At 33.7% G+C, this 22,667-nt stretch overlaps 1 protein-coding gene across 1 annotated transcript in view; it reads left to right on the forward strand.

Annotated features, from left to right (window-relative positions):
* ADGRL4 (adhesion G protein-coupled receptor L4) overlaps nt 1-14,332 on the forward strand; it is a gene marked incomplete at its 5' end in the record, with an annotated part of 81,638 nt that extends 67,306 nt beyond the window's left edge. The window contains 3 exons of the mRNA XM_084241771.1: nt 11,915-12,006; nt 13,614-13,782; nt 14,137-14,332. Coding sequence (XP_084097897.1) covers nt 11,915-12,006; nt 13,614-13,782; nt 14,137-14,199 — 324 coding nt within the window. The 3' untranslated portion in view covers nt 14,200-14,332. The remainder of the gene's footprint in view (nt 1-11,914; nt 12,007-13,613; nt 13,783-14,136) is intronic.
* Nucleotides 14,333-22,667: the final 8,335 nt, after the last annotated feature.

Genomic DNA, 22,667 nt, shown 5'->3' on the forward strand with positions numbered 1-22,667 from the left:
ATATTATATTATATATATTATACACTATATTGTTTGTGTGTGTGTGTGTGTGTGTGTATCCAGACACAATCAAATGTCCCTTTGCAGATGATAATGCCGGTTATCTTCATTGGAAACCACTGGTTTAGATCTGGATATTAAGTATCTTTATAGAAGTACATTTTGTTATTTTCATTAAATGACACAAATAAAAGAAAAATAATTGTAATCATGGTTTTGGCAAAGACCTTTGAATTACCTCATTGAAACTATATTAGAAAGACTATGCATTTTAAATTTTAAATGTTGTAGATAATAACATTAGCGTTTTAATTACATACTTTATTGTAATGGCATCAGAGTTGTTTGATGGGCCTTTTAGCTATCGCTATAGTTCAAAACACTTTAATATTCTAACCTTTTCACCATATTATGTACTAATAAACATTTCAGTATCTGTAACATTTAGCTAGGGTTTTCATATTACACTGACCATGAAACAATAGGTAGCTGGAATTTTAACAAGAAAAAAAATGGAGTTAAAACAAAACATAAATAATACATTTATAATTTCAGTGTATTCCCAAACATGGGAGTTGTATTCTTACTAGAAATAACTCCACAGATAATCTCTTTGGGACTCATACTAGAAAATTTAATTACAAATGGATAACTTCATAGAAATTAGAGTTCCAAAAAAAAAATATTGAAAAAAAAAATCCCTTGAGTCAATCAAATCCAATTAGAAATAACTGACCAAGGTATAGTTCCTTACTGATAATTCCATTTAAACATAGTTTTACAGTGAGTTAGTTATGTTACATAATGATATGTGAAAAGGAAACACTGTGAGTATTGATAAGAGAGTCCTTAGAATTATTATTCACTTTACATTTGTAAAGTATTTTAATCTTTATAAAACCCTTTTAACATCTGAGTTAATCCTCACAAAAGCTTCTGTAATACATCAAAATAAAAAATAGTAATAGCAGTTAATGAGAGATTTTTACTAGATATCCACACTATAATAACTATAATTTTGCATTATCTATTTATAATACCTTTGGGGTTCTGCTCTTTATAACTTTTTAAAGAAATGTAGCTTTTCTTTGAGAAGGATTGCTTACACTAAAACAAACGCATTCTTATATAGGCAACAAATAAAACCTTCAAGTGTCTACTCAGTACGAATTCATAAAAAAATCTTAAACTTGACTAAGCACAGTACAGGTTCTGATGATTCTTATACTTCTGATCATCCTCTGAGCTTAACACAATGTCTTTGCTCAAGCTGGCATTCAACCAGAAGGCACCTTCTTTGAATCAGTCCCCATGAACATCTGAAGGGCTGTTACATATAGCTGAAAATATTTAAGCTTCCCTGCAAGTAAAGATCCAAAAATTATTAAGACTCTGTTCCCTTCAGTAGTCTCTGCAAATAGTAACTACCCATTTGGAGAGAATAGATGCCCTGTGTGACTTTGTCTTGAATTTTGTATCTCATGTAAAAATGTTAGTGTTTAATTTCATGGCTTTCCAAGAAAGAAACATTTAAAATTCCTTATGATTAAAATTTAAAAATGGGGCCTCTCTGGTGGCTCAATGGGTTAAGACGCAGCCTATGAAGCTCTACGCAGCCACTGCAGCACATGTTCCATCCCCAGCCAGGGAGCTAGTCACATGGCATAGCAGACCACTCCTGTCTTGCCAGCTGCTCCCCTCAGCAGTGTATTTCAATAGACCTGCCTGTTCTGTTCCCAGTCTGTCTCTGGTGAATCCTCTCACCCCCTGCACCTCTAGCCTGTACCCCAGGTCTTGTATGCATAAATAAATAAATCTTTAAAAAAATAAAATTTAAAAATGACTCCTGATAGGATCTAATCCAAACAAGAGCCTAAGGTGTCCACAGAGAACACAGTCATTGATCATTAGAGCTTAATTCACACTTACTTGGGTAAAAGGCAGCATTTTGTCTATATTTTAAATGAGTGGAAACTCAGGTACAACAAGTTTAAGCAATTTACTCAGGATTATCCAGCTACCAAGTGTAGAGGCAAACTCAGACTCAGAATTCACATTCTGAGCTGTTTCACTGGCTCATTTCCTTTTGTCTTCACATGCAAAAGAGACTAAAAGGAGGAGATCTTTGTTAGGCCAGTAAAAAACTTGTTCCTATCCTATCTGCCAGATTCCACAAATGGTTTCAAGATGAGTTGTGAGAAACGTAGCAACTGCAGACCTTCTCAAAATTATTCATAAACTTTTATTCTTTTTTACTTGTGAAAATGTCAAAATAAATTACTTCCCATCTTGTTGAAAAGGAGGGATATGCTGTCTTCTACAAATATCTATCCTTATTCTGTATTACTTTATTTAAATATATGCCAAGAATATCCAACAGTGAACCAAAATATCCTACCTAAAATCCTGACTACAACACATTATAGATCATTATATAGAATACAGAGTGTCTGGATGCTTAGTGTCTTTTTAATTGACATTCATTTTTGATATAGTGCTATTCTAAGTACTTTACATTAATTACATAATTTAATATACACAACAACTTTATGAGATAAGCACTAATATTATCCATAAATTAACACAAGTAAAGCAAAATACAAAGAGTTAAAAAACTATTTATTTATAGGTGCCAGAACTGGAATTTGAATGTTTGAAGTGTGGTTCTAGCATTCATTTTATTTCATTTATTTTGAAAATGAATCTGTAACTTCTTTGAACTTGTCAAATCATATAAGACAATGGTATATAAAATTTTTTGACTAGAGTCCATCAGTAAAAACTATGTACCTCCATTGGGCCTCCCCTGGTGGCACAGGCCATTGAGTGCAGTGTTATGAAGCTGTCCGCAGCCTCTGCAGTGCGGTTTCCATCCCAGCCAGCTGGTGAGGGTCCCACATGGTGCAGCAGACCTCTCCTGTCGCGCCCGCTGCTCCCCTCAGCAGGGTATTTCGTCAGTCTGCCTGTTCTGTCCCCTGCTCCATCTCTGGTGAATCCTCTCACCCTCAAGTGTATCTGGCCTGAACCCGGTTCTTGTATAAATAAATAAATAAATCTTTAAAAACAAAACAAACAAGGTACGTTTATGTACCTCCATCAATAACTTTTTATCTTGAAAAACTGTGTTCACTTAGTAGTTTACTAATATTTTGTAATTACATTATATAATATATATAATGCACATTATAAAACATACTTGAAAATATAAAGTTAAAAAATTAAGAATAAAATAAAGTTTGTTCAAAATTATCACTAATGATAATATCAGTAAAAAGTGTTTCATTTTTAAAAAATAAAATATTGGTAACATTTTTAATATAATTTTCCAAATGCATAGATCTAAATTCACCTATTTTAGTGCTCATTTTCAATGGTTATCAGAGCTGAAAATGCACAAAAATACATTAAATCTGTACTTCAGTGTGGCTGTGTAGCAGATACACCACACTGACTAATCTAGTAGTCATTCCTCCTACTCTTCAGTAATTCTTTCTATTTTATTTATTTTATTTTATTATTTATTTTATTTTTTGGTGGGACCCTCGCCAGCGGCCGGGGGAACAAACCGGCCCTGCAGAGGCTGCGGGCAGCCTCGCAGCCCAGCACTCAACTGCTGCACCACCAGGGGAGGCCCAGTAATGCTTTCTAATAGTATCTTACAGTAGTATTACTGAAGGAAATGTGTATTTCAATTTACATTTAAGAATGCAGTTAATTTTGTGCCATTTTATTTGCCATGTATTATTTATTAACTTACTTCATCATGAAGTACAGAGCTTTACTCCAGTGATACATGGCTTTTAAAATCTCTAGTCAAAGAAAACAGTAAAACTGATTTCTAAATGTGTATTATTTGTATTATTTTTATTGTTATTGAAGTACCATTATTTTACATCTTTGCTAGTATTTTGACTATAAGATTCCTGGTATAGTCACCATAGCCCTGTCTCCATCAAAGCACCCATAGTTTTTTTCTCATTCCCTTCTTTCATCCCTTTCCCCCGCTCAACTCCACCTTTGAAAGCCCAGGATCAATGGTTAATTTTCAAGGGCTGGTTTTAAAGTTTGTTTTTGCTCTTTTGTTTGTTTTTTCTAAATTCTTCATATAAGTGACACCATCCAGTATTTATCTTTCTCCTTCTGGCTTATTCCACTTAGTGTAATCCCATCCAGATCCATCTATGTTGCTGCAGATGGCATGATAAACATGTATTATTGGCTTTAGAGAAATGATGTGCTGAATTGAGTATGCATGATTTTAAATATGATTGAAAGATATGCATCTAAATGCATACTTCATGTAATCCTCTTAATAATTTGAATTTTTGAAAAACATTTCATGAAATCTGTTAAGATCTTTGTGGCTTTTAACTTGGCTGACTTACATGGACTTGCAACTTGTCTGGCAAATAATTTACTCTAAGAGTAGAAAAAATGTCCATTCTATCATTTTCTCATTCATATATTCATTATCAGTATTAATATTAATCCACAGTGAATTTGGGGACATTTGATGACTTTTTCATTAAAAAGGGGCTACTTCATTAAAGTTGCACATGTGGTCTGAAAACTTACCTAAATAGCACATATACAATATATTACAGTGGACTGAAAACTAACACAAGGGATAAACCTCTCTACCTTTAGGAACAAACACGTCCCTACAAATGGCTCACATGTGACATATGACTCTATAATGTGGATAAAATGAAGGTACCTGTGTTTTCTACACTTTAAGAAGTGAACCTTAATTTTTCCTTGAAAAATTATCAAAATTCTAATATGTTCTTCCTGTGCTCTGACATTCTGGCATTCCACTTCAGAGATCACACAAATCATATTTGATTTACCGTATTTGAATTAGAAAGGATATAAAGCTCTGTTGTTCACCAACACAGGAAGAAATAACACGTTTTTAGATCCTTTGACCATGAAGGACATTGAATACAGGAGGGAATCGGTGACATCACACACTAAGTCTGTTCAATGTTAACAGGCTTCCACTACAATCTTGACTAATGCCAGTGAACACCAATGTTCAGTAACCAGCTATATCACAACTCACTAATGTTATATTCTTCTACTTTCATCCACTTCTAAAATTAAATAATGCTTTGAAAATAACATTTTTTAAAAAAGTCTAAACAATTATATACTTGAAATTTCAGATGTTAATTTAACTTCTCTTTAGTGGACCTACATATTACTTTGGTAGTTCTTTAAAGTGCTTAGGAACATAAATTTAGAACAGTTACTAGATGTGAATCTTGGCTCTGCTACTTCCTGTCACCTTAGATAAGTTGCTAAACATTTACTTCTATTGCCTTAAATTTGAAAAATAATGCAATGATAAAAATATTAAGAAAGATAAGAATACTTACCCTATAAAGTTGGTGTGAGGGTTAAATGAATTAGAAAAGACAAATTGGAACAGTGTCTAGCATACAGAAAACACTCAATAAATATTTGTTGTTTTTTCTTAGTTTTTTTTTTTTTTTAATCACTGACTTGAGTTTCATTGTTCAAGTAGTTTATAGGTATGTGCAAAATGCTATTTTATCTCAGAACAGCTATTCATCCAATTGTATACCCTAGAGATCAATGCACAATGGGAGAGTTCGGCAAGGCCTGGGTGTATTTTTTTAATAGGACTGTACTAGGCTAAAACCTTTTTTGTGCTTTCATCCATTATAAACTTTTAGAATACCTTATCAGTCTTAGTACATACAAACCTGTTCAGGTCCCACAACAGTTACAGTATCTAAAAATCACCTCTTCTTCCTTTGAGATCTCCTTTCAAACAGTTACAGATCAGCCTGTGTGAAGAAGATGATGCCATTTGGGTTTTCTGCTAAAAGAAGACAGTGTCCTCAGATTATAACAAGGACAATATATGAAAATAATTTGAAAGCATGAGTTTAGAGTTGTCACACCAAACATAGAATGCCTAATAAATTTGAATTTCGATGAACAATGAATAACTTTTATGCATAAGTATGTTCCAAAAATTCGATGGGACATACTTATACTAAAACATTATTTGCTGTCTATCTGAAATTCACATTAACTAGGTATCTTCAATTTTATTTATTAATCTTGCAACCCTGTGAGAAGGGCCTATAAAGCCAGGGAAAAAAATGACAGGTACTTAAAAAGTACAAACTGCAATTATAACTTACTAGAAAAGACATTATTTATTATAATTCACCACAATATTTTTTATTTTCAGAAACAGAATCCACAAATAATAGAGAAGGTTTTATGTTGATTCTCACCAAGTATTTAGAACATCAATAATAAACATGTTACTGATAAAGTAATATTTTTAAAACTGGATTTAAAATTTATATTTAAAAATAAACAAAAAGAAAAAGAAACAATGAATTATGGGGTATTTTATATATATATAATCAGCAATGGAAAATTACTATAGGATGAAAACCATGTAAATTCATATAAATTTATATGCTTTTCACCCTGTACATAATCAGCAATGGAAAACTAATACTAGGCAAAAAACATGTAAATGTATATGTATATAAATTTATACCTAAATTTATATTTTCATAATTTGCATTTAAATTTATATTTAAATTATATTTATATAAATCTACATGTTCTTCGCCGGGTGTTTGTTTTCTATTGCTGTCATAACAAATTACCACAAATTTAGTGGCTTAAAACAATGCAAATCTGTTAGCTCACAGTTTGTAGCTCTGAAATCTGGGTACAAGATAACTCGACTAAATTCATTCCTCAGCTTAGAGTCTCTCTGGACTAAAATCAAGCCATCAGCCATTACGGATGCTCTGGGGAGAATGTTTCCAAATTCCGTTTCATGCAGTTGATTTCCCTCTGTCTTTGGGGCAGGGGTCAGTTTCAATTGATAGCAGCCTAGCACATTTACAAATGGACCCCCGTGTCTTTAGTTTTCTCTGACTTCTACTGCTTCATATCCCCTGTCTTTTCTTCTGCCTCACTGTTCAATGTCTTCCTCATTCTGCTTTCATTTATATGAAATGTCCTCACTGAACCAGACTGGAAGATCAGGGGTAATTTCCTCATCTTAAAATCCATAACCATAATTCTCTCTGTCAAATCCCTTTGTCATATTTGCAGGTTCTAGAAATTAGGATGTGGACATTTTTTCAGAGGAGAGAAATTGGTCTGCTTATCATGTATCCCAATTTTTCTGATGTGTTGTGAGATTGGACTATAACTAAGGCATTAAAAGGGTTGATAGGGAAATGATTAAAAAAGAAAATCATAAAGAAGATAAAACTCCGATTACTAGATTTTGATCTAGCTGGTAGACAGTTTTTAAAAATTAATAGGTCATGCCTCTTCATTTTAGAGTATAAATTGAAAACTATTTAGTCATCTCTGCAGTGGTCAAGGGATTGAAAATGAACGAGTTGCTATTTATTGCCTCCTGGTGCACCTGTAGAAACCCACCCTTTGTCCATTGCAAAAGTAGGTTTGTCCTAGGCCAGTCAATTTAAAGGTAATAAAACTATTTGAAAGGACAAAGCAGTTGTGATCACGACACATTCCTAAATGAACCAGATTCTGTTTGATATATATGAAAAATTAAAGCATGGGTCTAAAAGTGCTGTAAAAGAAATTTTCTCATTCTTTTCAGTGAGATCTGACATCAGCATATAGATGGCTTCATCAATTATTAAAAAAAAAGACTAAGAAAGGAAAAATGACTGATTGGGATGCTTCATTTTGAAGTCTGAATTTGAAGCCTCGGGTTGAATGTACCTGTAGGTCTAAATCTTTCAAAATTAGCTCGCACTCTCTCACCAGCACATCTATTTAAATATCTTGTTTAAAATAATATCAAGTGCTTAAAAATTTTAATGTACTCTGTCAAAAAACACAACGCATGTGCAAAACTTTAAAGTAACTGCATACTTTAAACATTGATAAAATTAAGAAGCAGATCTCTGTAAAGATAAATTACACTTTTAGAAGGTGCAAAAGGAATGTTTTTAAATTTAAAATATTATTGTTCTCAAGGGTTAAGTTTTCATGAGCCAGAATAATTTTTATCTTCACATCTATGTCATTACTTCTGTATTCTAAAGTGCAGTAATGAAGCTCAGTGCTCTTATGCTTACCATGTAATGTGCTGGTTTTATTTATTCCTGAAAGGACAAGTTGTGGACTCTTTGTTGACACTACGAAATTGTTTCTAAAATATGGAAACTGAAATGATAATAAAGACTTTGTTCATTTTCAAGTCTTTAATTAACTATGTGCTTTTGTGGCACGAGACTTTAGAGATAAATAGAAGGGATCCACAACTTGATGAAATCAGCAAATATCACCACTAGTGACCAAAAAATGTGAAACAGTTTAAAGGCCCACTTCCTCAATTAAGGCTAATATTAATGATTTTTTTTAAATTTTAAATTGTTACTCAATTATTTAGGCTTGTTATCATTAATACAGCCTTTGCTATGTAAGCACAATGCTAATAGTGTCTCTCCAACTATTTAACCTAAAATACAAGTGTACTGGGCCTCCCCGGTGGCGCAGCGGTTGAGCGCTGGGTTGCGAAGCTGCCCGCGGCCTCTGTGGCGCCAGTTCGATCCCCGGCTGCTCCCCGGCCACCAGAGGAGGGTCCCACATGGCGCGCAGACCTCTCCTGCCGCCCGCTGCTCCCCTCAGCAGTGTACTTCGGTCCTTCTGCCTGCTCTGCTCCCCGCTCTGGCTCTGGTGAATTCTCTCACCCTCCCGCGCTTCTGACTGTACCCAGTGCATGCATAAACGAACAAGCAAAACAAAACAAATAAATAAATAAATAAAACATGCCTCTATAAAAAAAAAATTAAAAAAAAAAAGTTTAAAAAAAAAAAATACAAGTGTACTTGCCTGTTGACTGGTCATCTCCCTCCATTATACTGTAAGTTCTTAAGGAAAATGCTTATAGTATATAGTAATTATTGAATAAAAGAATTTAAAATTTTTACATTTAAGGTAAAATCCAAGTAATATCTGTCCCTGTCTATTTCACCCACTTCATCCAATGCTACTCTTTTGTTTACTTTATCATCATTGTTAATTCCTTAAATGTGTAATGCTTTCGACTCTCATGACTTCTTTTTGTCTGCTAATATATTTTAATTCATTGGATACTAGCTTAAATGCTAGGCTAAGAGAAGTACTTCTTGAAACTTCATTCCAATCCAACCCTCCATTTTGTCTCTCCTAGTGGTCCACATGTGTGACTTTTTAGCATTTATCACAACTTCCAGATTTATAAGCATTTGTGTGACTATGTGCTTACTATCTATTTTCTTAATAAACTTATGAGACCCAAGGACAGTGTCTGTTTTGTTCACTAATATGTATCCAGCCCTCACTACTGTTTCAGACTCTTGATAAAATGTTTAGCATAAATACAAGTAAAAAGCTCCATTTATTTGGATTGATATCATTCAGTGTAGATAATATAATCAATACATCTGTGATTTTTTGTTACATAAACCCATACCTCTTTTAATAAAAATGTTTTTATCTGTTTTCTCGTACAGTTGGGAAATTTTAAGTTCATGGAATAAGAATTTAATTCATTCTTGTCTAGCCCACCTGGTTTTTATAAGTATATAAACATTCCCCATTTTGTACAGGAAAAAAATGTACTTTCCAGAACTGAATAATCCTTAGGGAATGTTACACTTCCCTTCATTATTTTAGCATATGATATAAAAGAGCATATCCAAAATGTACATGTAATTCTGAGAGACCACAGTATTATGAACAATTATTTTTCCAACCTATTTCATCTTAGAAACCACAGTATTATGAACAATTATTTTTCCAACCTATTTCATCTTAGAAATTTAAGAAATTTTATTACTAAATATAAATAATGTGAAAAAAGTTAGGTCTCCAGAAATTTTTTTGACCATTTGCTTTTCTTTTTACTTGTGCTTTTGAGAAAACAAGTTCCATATAAAAACATAATAAAAATTCTTTGAAGATTCTCATCCCATTATTGATGTATATTATTTATTGTAGCCAAGGTTTAATACTTTTTTATTATTTAAAAAATTAGTGTATATTTGTAAAATTAAATATAACTTATTTCCAAATTCATTTAAAGATGCATTAGCTATCGTTTAGTTTTAGAATCCTAGAAAATACTATGCATGCCTCCTTTATAAGTAGTAAAAATTATAAATTAAATATTATTAAATTGTCATTTCACTTAATTTTTCAAGTATATAATAGGTGGAACTGTCAGCTAAATTGATTTAAATATACTTTATCTCTGCTCTGCAATTGCTAGTCTTTTTTTGGTATGAAATCATAACTATAATTATAATTAATTAATAATATATTTTAAAGTAATGGACATTTAAAAGCAAAGAAAAGGGACTGAATTCTTATTTCTCTAAGATTTTCTCTCAAGTTCTCCATGGAAAAGTGACAACATGAAATTATCTGACCTATTATTTTATACTACTTTTTATAGGAGTAATTAGTAAATTTCATTTTGCGAAGCTATATAAAACTCTTTAAACTGCAGAAGAAAAATCAGAATTTTTTCATTTTAAGTTTTTTAATTGTTAGATAAGAATTACCTGAAAATCAGAATATTACACTTTGCTAGTGTTGTTGTAAGATGGTTTTTAAAACTCTATATGGATTTATAAAATATTTTCAGTGAAAGATTAATTTATAAATGATTTCTGTAATATTTCCTTTTCACATTTCTGGTATGGTCACATTAAAATAAATAGAAATTTTGGGCCTCCCCGGTGGCGCAGTGGTTGAGTGCTGGGCTGCGAAGCTGCCCTCAGCCTCTGCAGTGCCGGTTCAATCCCCGGCTGCTCCCCGGCCACCGGAGGATGGTCTCACATGGCGCGCAGACCTCTCCTGCCGCCCGCTGCTCCCCTCAGCAGTGTACTTCGGTCCTTCTGCCTGCTCTGCTCCCCGCTCTGGCTCTGATGAATTCTCTCACCCTCCCGCGCTTCTGACTGTACCCAGTGCTTGTATAAATAAATAAATAAATAAATAAATAAATAAATAAATAAATAAATCTTTAAAAATAAATAAATAAATAAATAAATAAATAAATAGAGATTTTAAATACATCCCTCATTTAGTCCTGACACTGCAAACATCACTTTAAGTTTTCGAAAATTATAAGAAAGAGAAAAAAAGAGGAAAAAAGAAACAAACTTTTCTTAAGTTTGTTTACAGGGGTTTAAAATTCCATGTATTCTATTTAGCTGATGTTAGGAAGGACAAATAATAGGATAAATATTTTTTAATAAAATACATATGCCTTCAACAATATTATTTTATGGATTAATACACTGGAAGTTTCCAAGGCTAAATCTAGAAAAAGGAAATCTTGACATAAATATTACAAGATGTAGCTGCATGGAATATACAAAGTACATTCAACATGTTCTAGCTATAGAAATTGAAGGTGTTGGTTGAATTTACTAACTTCATTTCAACTTCTCTGTTTCAGTTTAAAATTTCAAAGGGTTGTCAGTATTATCGCTAACACTTTTCAAAGAAACAGTGTATAATAAATAAATTTTGATTTTTAAGTATTTATAAAGCTTTTCAGATCAAAATTTATCTTATTGTGTGTATTAATCATATTATTGACAGATAATAATAGTCTCTAGGTGTGATTATAACATGTGAAGAAATTTCATGAACAGGCTGCTTAACATCATCTGGCAAATTGTACTACATTTGTACTAACATTTTTCAATGATTATTAACAATCAACCACAGATTTGTTTGCCTGAATCTATCAGGGGTGTTGTATGTATCTTGTACCATACATACTTGAAATCTTTACTACTTTATTATTTACTTTATAGACATCTAATTTACTGTAAAAATAATCTCCTTTGAAATTAATTTATTTTCTCAGGTTAATCTCATGGCTTTTGGAGTTATCATATACAAGGTTTTTCGTCACACTGCAGGATTAAAACCAGAAGTGAGTTGCTATGAGAACATAAGGTAAATGCTTCCTTAACTCTATTTCATTTAATAACTAAAAGCATTTGTAACTTAAAGTGCAAGTAACTTCAGGAAGGACTATTTTTTTAATGATTTTTACATATTTTCTCCTACCATATTTAAAATACTTATTGTAAAATAACTTTTAATATGTTTAATAAGACTATTACTACTGCATATTAAATGGCAAGTAAAACAATCATTTCAAATATATTCCCCTTCAAAAGAAAAGATGCTACATTTTAAAGTAAAAGCACATCTTAGTGATTTTCTCTGCAAAGCATTTCTCAGAACTTTATTAACTGTTTCTTCTTGGATTTGTAGTTTGCATGCTGCCATGATTTTTTTCCCTCAACCTTTTCTCTTTAAAACTGATTTATGGAGGGCCTCCCCGGTGGCGCAGCGGTTGAGCGCTGGGTTGCGAAACTGCGCGCGGCCTCTGCGGCGCCGGTTCGATCCCCGGCTGCTCCCCGGCCACCAGAGGAGGGTCCCACATGGCGTGCAGACCTCTCCTGCCGCCCGCTGCTCCCCTCAGCAGTGTACTTCGGTCCTTCTGCCTGCTCTGCTCCCCGCTCTGGCTCTGGTGAATTCTCTCACCCTCCCGCGCTTCTGACTGTACCTAGTGCATGTATAAACAAAAACAAACAAACAAACCAGCAAACAAATAAATAAAGCATGCCTCTATAAAAAAAAAAAAAAAAAATTAAAAAAAAAAAAAACTGATTTATGGAGACCTTGAAAATGATTTGTTCAGGAAAAACTGAAGTGTGCTATAGGGAACATTAGAAATAACTGAGGTTGGGGTTGATTCGGCACACTCCTGTACTTTCAATACCTTGCACAGGATTTATAGTTAGGATTTGATTGATTACTTTCTTTGAGTTCTCACCATTCATAGTTTCACACGGTGCACCAGTTTTAATAAAGTTGAAAATGACTCATTTTCTGAGGTATACTGCTAAAACATTTTCTGCAGTATAGAATGATTGGACAAAGAAGGAATGAGAAAATAATCACTAGTTGCCTCATTTTCAAGGCAATGTACTCGATGCACAGGATTGAATATTGTTTTACCAAAGAGTTGTTATGTGCATGTATTATATTTTAAAAATCACTATTTTCATTTGAATTTATTTAGAAAACAAGTACTGTATTGCAAAAGCAAAAAAAAAAAAAAAGTCATCTTTTATATCTTACACTTTCTTCTCTACTAAAACCTTAGAGGAAAGCAGGAGCTTCCTTTGATGTCATGTACTTGAGCTGACCCAAGTCCACATAGTAACACTCTTCAAGGTTTCTTCGGGAAAACACAGTCTAACAGATGTAGGTCTTACCTTTGGGAATTACTACATTAGATTTTAAATCAAAGCATACACATACCTAAGGAAATTCCTTGAAAAATACCATATTTTAATAGCGTTGGTTTGATGTTGAAAGTACATCCCTGCCACGGTGTAGTATCCTACAGTTACTCATGTAAGTGTAACACAATTTGTCAATTTCAAGAGATGTCTTGGTTAGATTAAAAAAAAATATTTCTCATATAATTTGAATAATTTGGGACTATATTAAGTATACATATAACTGAAACTTTCAATGTGTTACAGATCCTGTGCCAGAGGTGCGCTTGCTCTCCTGTTTCTTCTCGGCACCACCTGGATCTTTGGCGTTCTACATGTTGCGCACGCATCGGTGGTGACTGCCTACCTCTTCACCGTCAGCAACGCCTTCCAGGGCATGTTCATTTTCTTATTCCTGTGTGTATTATCTAGAAAGGTAAGCAGTTTTGGGTTTTTTTTTAGCCCAACCTTTAGTGTGTGCATGAAGCATCAGTTACCGAATTGATAGAAATTCTTTTTCTGCTAGATTTGTGAATTGTGCCTTTATTGCCTAAATGGAGTACATGTTAGTACTGAAATAATTAGAATATCTAGATGTTCATAGAGAAATATGCTTTGAAAAAAGTGTTATTAGGGATATTAATCTAGCTTCTATTCACAAAAGCATATTCTGACAAAGCAGGAATAATTAGAAAAACAAATATAAAATAAATTTAATATGATTTGAAAATAATTTCCTGTGCTTGTTGCAATAATGTTTATCAGTCTTTCTTTCATTTTCTTTTTTTAGATCCAAGAAGAATATTATAGATTGTTCAAAAATGTCCCATGTTGTTTTGGGTGTTTAAGATAAACCTCAAGATTGATGAATTTTGATACACAAAAATAAAAAAGCAAAGTTGTGGATGGCCGATGTATAAGAAAAGACGAACAAATTATCCAGTTATTAACTACTATTTAATCAAACATTTTAATCTGTTTTTTGTTTACAGTGTAGAACTGCCATAAGAGGTAAAAATTATGTACCATGGCTATAGTATGCTTTTTCTACTTGACATAAGTTAGTTATGTCAAAAATAGTATTGCAGATATTTGGAAAGTAATTGGTTTCTCAGGAGTGATATCACTGTGCCCAAGGAAAAAAATTTCTTTCTTACACAAAAAAAATATATGAATGTCCTGAAGGAAACCACTGGCTTGATATTTTTGTGACTCATGCTGCCTTTGAAACTAGTCCCCTATCACCTCGGTAATGAGCTCTGTTACAGAAAGTGGAACATAAGAGAATGAAGGGGCAGAATATAAAGCAGTAGAAAGGGAGTAGCTGTTACAATGATAAGTATTTTGAGTAAACTTGTTTCTTTGTAAACTAGATGGGGTTTATAGAGCTAGAATAAAGAATTGAATAAGCACATCTTTCTATTTTGTGAATTTTTCTGAAATTAAATATCTGCTAAGACAACTTAGACTTATATTTGCTATATCTATTTTGTCTTCCAATATTCTTTTAACAAAACCCAAAATTTCACAAGTGAAAAAGAAGCATTTCTGTTCTGTTCTTAGCTTAACATTAAAATGAGGTGTATGTTGTTTCTACACTTATCTCACAGACTGTGTCTTCAGATGCTTAATCAGTAATACATAAATATGTCAAAATATAATATTGTTCATTCCTGTAAATGTAAAAATAGTGTATAAAATATTCCATTCTACAGTTTTCAGTGTAGTGAAAATTGTTGTATCTCATTAGTATATTTGAATTCTTTATCTTTTTTAATTTTAGAAAGTTTATAGTTCACATTACAACATTCCCTTTTTAACTTACTATTTTTAAAAGGCATTGTAAATATGAAAGTATTGTAAGATGAATTACTATTTTTCAGTTTAGAAAAGTACATCTTTTAAAATGTTATTTATAACAAATCCCTGTTACCTTTAGGTATTTTCACAGTGGGTTTATTTTCTGATAGTTTTCTAATATCCATTGAATATTAAAGCATATCTGCTTAAAACTATTTTATCTATCTTGAAATCTTCTCACTAAAAGGTGAAAGCAGTGATTTTATTTCAAAAATGTGTAATTGTTCTTCACCTACCTATGAAATTATGCCAATTCACTAAATATTGTGATTTTTTTAAATTAATTTTTCTAGCTGTTAAAAAGAAGTCTGTCAAATCTTGCTCTAACAAATAAAATGTTATCTAAGTGAATTCTTCCACCACTTTGCCAAGTTGCTTTCTCAAGAATGATGAGCTGCGTGCCAATATGTCTTACACATTTTTAAAGGATTCAGGATAATAATTTCATTTTATCTTCTGATCTCTTACTTGGTAAGCCTATGACCGATTATTGTCGTTGTCATTATTGGACAGTATTATAAGAATGTGATATGGAAAAAGTAATTTGCCCAATTAATATATACAAAATTATATGTAGTATTCAGAATAATGATCTTATGAGATGCCCACACCCTAATATTTAGAACCTGTGAATATGTTTGCTTACATGAGAGAATAAAGGTTGTTAATCAATTGACCTTAACATGAAGTTATTATCTAATTATAAGAACAAGGTTCCTTATAAGTGAAAGAGGGAGGCATAAGGGGGAATGTGTCAGACCAATGCAGCATGAGGCATACTCAGCCAGCTAATGCTGGCTTTGAAGATGGAAACTGCCCATAAGCCAAGGAACATGGAAAGCCTCTAGTACCTAAAAAAAGACATTGGAAATAGATTCTCCCTCTCCTAATGGCGGGAGGGCAGAGTTAGTCCTGCTGATACCTTTGTTTCTGCCAAAGAAGTTTAACTTCCAGAAATAAAAGATAATAAATGTATCAAGATATTGTTTGAATTCACCAAGTCTGTTGAAAATTTGTCACAAGATTATTGATAAATTTTTTGTAATTTGTTACAACTAAAGTGAACTGAATACTATGAAAATATGTGTGTATAATAACCTCTGTAGGGAAAAGCAATTGTTCATATTAAGGCAAACCTCAACCCCAGTGTCTTGTTTTCATCAACCATCAGTAGATATCACTGGATAAATCCTATATTCTGTATATTTCAGTTTTTCTCATGTAAGGACAGGAAGGACACAGTGCAAGTTTTCCAATCCAGCAGACCGGGTAAAGAAGGAGTTCTAGAGAGTCCTCAGTGCGTTTTGCAGGCTTTTTATTTAGATTTACCAGGCATATGGCAGGCAGGGGTTCTGGGGTGCCAGGAAGCTGGCAGTGCTCCCAGCCCCAGCAAAGCCTCACTCTTTCTGGGCTCTCTGGCGTTCTCTCTGCTTCTCTTCTTCTCTCGGCTTCTCTGATCCTGCTGGCATCCCCGTGACGCCATCCTTAAAAGCCAGTCTTAGCCCAGGTGACTCCCATCTACATATGCCCACACCCTATTCCACGTGCCCGCCATCAGGCATGCATTCAGGACCACAGGGTTCCGTCATCTATCCTAATGGCGGGAGGGCAGAAAAGCCTGATACTTTTTACCTTACTACATCTCATATCTGCTTGCCTCCCGAGTTTTCACTTTGCTCTGAGAAAGTTTCTTCAGTCATGCCAAATGTTTTTAACTTTCAAAACTCACCATGATTTACCAAATGACTTATTTCTGGAATTTTCTCCTTGTTACCATCATTAGTCTGACAAATATCTACTTAATCCTGATGTATCTTTCTCTATGAAGTCTTCCTTGATTCACACAAGGAATTAATCACTTCCACCTTTGTATTAACCTCTCATCTAGTACTTATCTTTTAACACTTATCACATTGTGATGTCTATTTAGCCTAAGCTCAGAACATGCAAGATACTATTTTTTTCCCTTTTAATTAGATAACTTTTCACTTTCTTGCTTCCTGAATCAATGTTACTTCTTTCTTATGACTTGTGATCACATAATTATTGTAATAAGAGGGGCCAGACCATCTGAACAGTTTGGCTTTCATGCTAGTTATCTCATACTGCAAGCCCATTGGTCAAGTAAACCCTCCATGCTAATATCTGTCACCCAGTTAGGTGGGATAAAACAGCAATGTCAAGTGGGTGAAGTTGACCTGGCAGAGCAATTAGGTCCCCACTGTAGTCTGGAATTCATACTATGGCTTTAACTCAGTTCTTCAAGGAAGGACCTTTGGGGACTTGTAGAGAGCTTCCCAAGCTAGTAGTGCTTTAAGATTAGAAAACAATTAGTTGTGGGGTCAATAACGAGAACCAGAAGGATAGATTAGCAAACAAGGAATCTGTGGCCTCAATAACAAAAACCTCAAGGACAGATAAGCAAGCAATTAGCAGGTGGGCTCAATAACAAAACCCCAAAGGACAGATAAGCAAACTATTGGTGGATGGACTTAATAACAAAAAATAATAAATAAATTAGTGCTTTTTCATTTAGGTGTTATTCATTTGATAATAAGGGGGTGAAATATTAGCATTAAGGCTCAATCTCCTTAAATTCTAAAATGTGTCAATAAATATTAATTCACAAATGCTTCATAAACAAATGAGGATGTGAAAATGGTTGTAGCATCTCAAGAGATTCAAAGAATTTAGTACTTTAAGCTTGGCCTCAAAAGATAGACTGAATGATACCAAAGAAGTATAAGATCAATTTCCTAATATAGTTTAAAAGATTATATATTCAATCTTACTGCTCCTATTTTCAATGTCTTACAAAATATGAATGTTTCTATGTAACATTTTCTCTAATTTCTCCAATAAATCTTTGATGAAAGCATGAATACAGATTCGGTATTGATCCAGGAAGAATACCTATTATTCAGATTTTTCTTCTACCTAAAATGTCTTCCTCAGTGCAAATTCTATTCAGCATTCATGACCACTCTCTATGAAGTCTGTGATCAATTTGTTCCTTATTAATATCTCCCAATCACTATAACAATAGCACTTATGATGGTACAAAATAACATAGCACTTAATAGGGGTCATTATGAAGTCATTTTGCAGTGTTCAAACTTTAAAATTCTCAGTTTTAGGTTACAGCTATAAGACAAATAACTTAGAGATGGCATATAAGGCAAAAAAAGATTTATTTTTGAAAGCTGATTCAGATTTCAATATTTAAATTGTGTGATCTTGTTTAATTCTTACAGCAACTATGCAATTGTATCTTCATTTTTCAGTGTGGAAAGTACTGTCACACAGCTAGGAAATTGCAAAGTTAGTACTCAAGCCAAAAGTCTCAGCTCCTTCCACTCCCTCATGTCAACTAGGAGGATCTTGCTCAGATTCAGTAATTTTAAGGTACTGGATACCAAAAATTTCTGCCCGTAAGTCCAGGGTATGTTCCACTGTAACTAGCTATAAATTCATATAGTAGAAGGCCAATACCCCAGTTTATAATTATGTTCTCCTTGGGGATGAAAGAAATCCAATATACTTTTTTATTTTTTTTAAAGGTTTATTTATTTTTACAAGCACTGGAGTACAGGCCAGCAGCGTGGGAGGATGAGAGAATTCACCAGAGACAGAGCAGGGAGCAGAACAGGCAGAAGGATCGAAATACATTGCTGAGGGGATCAGCGGGTGAGACAGGAGAGGTCTACTGCACCATGTGGACATCTCCCTGAACTGGCACTGCAGAGGCTGCAGACAGCTTCACAGTGCTGCACTCAACCCGCTGCGCCACCGGGGAGGCCCTCCAATATACTTTTTATTGTGTCATTTTAACATTTTTCTATGCACATGTTCAATTTGTAATAGATACATTTCATGTGTTAAGGTAAAGTATCTTTCTTGCTTAATTACCCTTTTCCTTATTTATTTCTATTCCTATGTCAACTCAAGTTCTCAACAAGATAATGCAGTTTAATTACTTGGTATATATTCTTCTATATTTTTCTTCCTGTTTATATCATATCCAAATCATTAATATGATGACACTTTATAAACCCCTCTCTGTTATCTGCTTTTTCACTTGGGAAGTTAATAGACATGCCCATTCTTTTTTGTGACTGAGTAATATTCCACATTGAGGATGACCATAAACTGCACAGCTAGTATGAAATATGGATTAATGCAATGCTATATTAAAAGATGCAATATTTTTCAGAAATGTTCTCTGTGCTATGTGATATGATTTTGTTGTTGAAAATACCAAATGCTGCCAATTTTTTCAGGGTTTTTTTTTTTCCCTAGGAAGGATGTGGACCTACGATGATGAGTCAAAATGCCATAACCCTTTCTTTGAGATAGAGGTTGCTTATTAATTCTTGTAGGTATTCAGTGAAAATCATACCATGGATTTGAGATCCATGAAGTTCCTTAGCATTTTTATTTAAGTGAAAAGGATTTGAACTATTTACCCTAGATTGAAGGCTTGAGCAAGCATTATGATCAGTAGGCAATCTGAAAGTACTGAACGTTTTACTGGTATTTCATTCAGATGTTACACATCATAGGTTTGTAGGGTAGTTATGATTAATATAAAATGAGAGGGTTAGTTTAGCTGCAAGGATCTCTTCTGGTGCCAACGTACCATGATTCTAATTCCCACCACCACTTTAAGCTACTGTAAATAATAAAATCTATAAAGTATATTACAATGTTATGTACTCAAAAATAAGGGAAAAAATAATAGGTTTCTTTCAAAATTGTACTTAAGAAAATGCAGTTTCATTTCCTAGTGGGCTGCAATTTGCCATATATCAGTATCCAAGGGCCAGGCTGCTCAACCTGAAAATGATTATTTTCTTTCTTTTCCTTAACATGTCAGAAGTAGATCCAAAAGAACCTCCAGTATGCAGGGGGGTTAATTATCCTGGCACTCAGTTAAGCTTTAGAAGTTTTAGGTGATAAGAACAGAGCCCTAAAACAGACTCCCTGCTACTGCTGCCTGCTGTGAAGAAAAATCACGTCCAGCCTCTGCTGCAAATATTGTTCAAATTACCCTAAAATTCTCTTGGTTTTCAGTACATCCTGGCTCCTGGAGAGTGGCACTGTTTCAGTGAGGTCATTTATTCTGTCACTTCAACTAACTTGGCAATCATGACAACTCTATTTTTCACTCAATCGAAGGCAGGTTGCTTTTCTGGGGGACCTATGTGACCCATGTGAGGGAAATAATTATTCAAAACAGCATCGCTTCTCATTGCTCAAGTGCTGCCTACTCCTCTGCAGAACTACCTAACTGCTCCCCAATTTGATCTTCCCACTCAGATCAGTTTCTCAGATTCTCCTGAAGGAATGTGTAAATAAATAGCCACCTCTCCTCTTGCATCTTAGCACTTTACTTTCAAAGGGCAGTGCAATGTTGTAGATACAGGCACAGACTCTGCAATCAGGTTGCCCTGGCTAGATTCCCATTTCCACCTCCAGTGAGCCATGTGATCTGGTGAAAGTTATGGGCTTGGGCCTCAGTTTCCCATTTAGGAACTAGATAAAACAACAGTACCTACCACATAACACTGTTGTAGAAATTATATCACTTAATGTATAAAAGCTAATGAATACGGTGTTTAGCGCATAGTTAAGGGACATCAAAGTACTAGCGATTATTATTATAACCCAAATAAACAACTGTTAATTGTGTACCCACTAGGTGCCCGTGAATGTGCTAGGCATGTAGTAGAAACAATAATAAACATCAAACTAATAAAGACATAAATTTCTTATAGCGAGAGAAGATTTCCACATTATTGATTTAACAAGTTATTTCTGAAACAAGCAAGGAAACAGTAAAAATAAAAATAAGTAATGGTAAAGTCAAAATGTAGGTATACTTTATTTCCTACCCCTTTCCAATTTACCTTGTCAACTCACACCTTGTGTCATTGAAAGCTTCAACCCTCCAATTTCACTGACATCCAATGTGTAGTTGGTAGGATGTCAAAGAGAATATCAAATGTTCAACATTCCTGAGATGTTTTTTGGAGTGGGCTGCAGCCCACACCCACATTGCTCTGTACATGTAAAATAGCTGCCCCTGCAAGTTAATGTGCTATAATTTGATTAAAATGACTTTCTTGAGCAAAAATGCATTTATATATTTATTTAAATATAAATACTATTAGCATTTACATGAACTTGAAAAACATAATCTCTTCTTTAAACAGCACATATAAGCAAAGATAACTTGGTATCGTCAGCTTTCCATGCATTTCTCTAAATGAGAGGGAAATTTATACTGGCATTATTCGGTACTTCATCTTCTTTGTTCAGGACACTTTGCAGTGATTTCATTTGCTCTTGCCTAATGTAAAACCATAGAAACCATGCTCCTTTAAAACACGGTCTTGATTTCTTTAAAGGCAAAAGCAAATGAGCTATTTTAGTAAAAGGAAAAAAATACAGAAATCTTCAGTAGAGAAGTATCCTGTAATAAATGCCTGCTACTCACATATAAAATACATTTGGTTTTACCTATTATTTATCTATTTAAATGTTCAGCATTGATTCCTGAACAATAAGATGTCTGTTATTATATAAAGGTAATTTCTAGTTTCCAAATTTAGTGAACTGGATATTACAAATTTTTAAATAAATAAATTGAGAATTCCATTAGTTATTAATTCAGGAATTCAAACCTTTTGCTACATCTGTCACCCTCATCTGCATACCTCATCATTCTGATAAAGAATGTCTCAGAGGTCAGAATCATAGTTCTTTATTCTTCTATGTACTAAAGTGTAAGACATGTCTAACATTATGTGATTTTTCCCCTAAGTAGCTTTGCATGCATAGATTGTCAAAAAATGTTTTCTCTACTTTTGCCAACACCACGTAGCAAGTAAGAAGCTCTCTCTTGCTTGCCAAATTTCTACATCCCAAAGGTCAAGAATATAATGTTATGCCTTAGTCTCCCTTCATTTACTTTATAAAACCCGGAAAAGGTAGATGGATTAACACATATTCTTGACTTGAATATGATGTGAATTCTACACATGAAGATTTAGGTTCATTCGACCTTCTTACTAAATAAATTTAAGACACTTTATATAAACAGTTAAAATATAAATTAGAGAGTATAAATATGAAGCATACAGCATAATAGAGGCAAAGGGAGGATGAGGTTACAGCCATAAAATGGAGGTAAAAATTTTAGTAAAATATCACTGCTTATTCATTCAGCTTCTGTTCTGTTATCTGTTGCCATGAAACAACACTACTCCAAAGCCAAGAGCTTTAGAAAATGATTTATTTTGATTCTCACTTTTCTGTTGGTTAATTGGACATAGGAGGGTAGTTCTCACTGAGAGTTTCTTATGAATGTGCAGTTAGGTGTTCCCTGGGGACACAGTCATCTGACATGGCTGTCCACCACCGTCTCAATGGGAGATGTAGCCAAACACCCATTCATGG

This window comes from Talpa europaea (genome assembly GCF_964194135.1).
Source record: "Talpa europaea genome assembly, chromosome: 9".
NCBI lineage: Eukaryota > Metazoa > Chordata > Mammalia > Eulipotyphla > Talpidae > Talpa > Talpa europaea.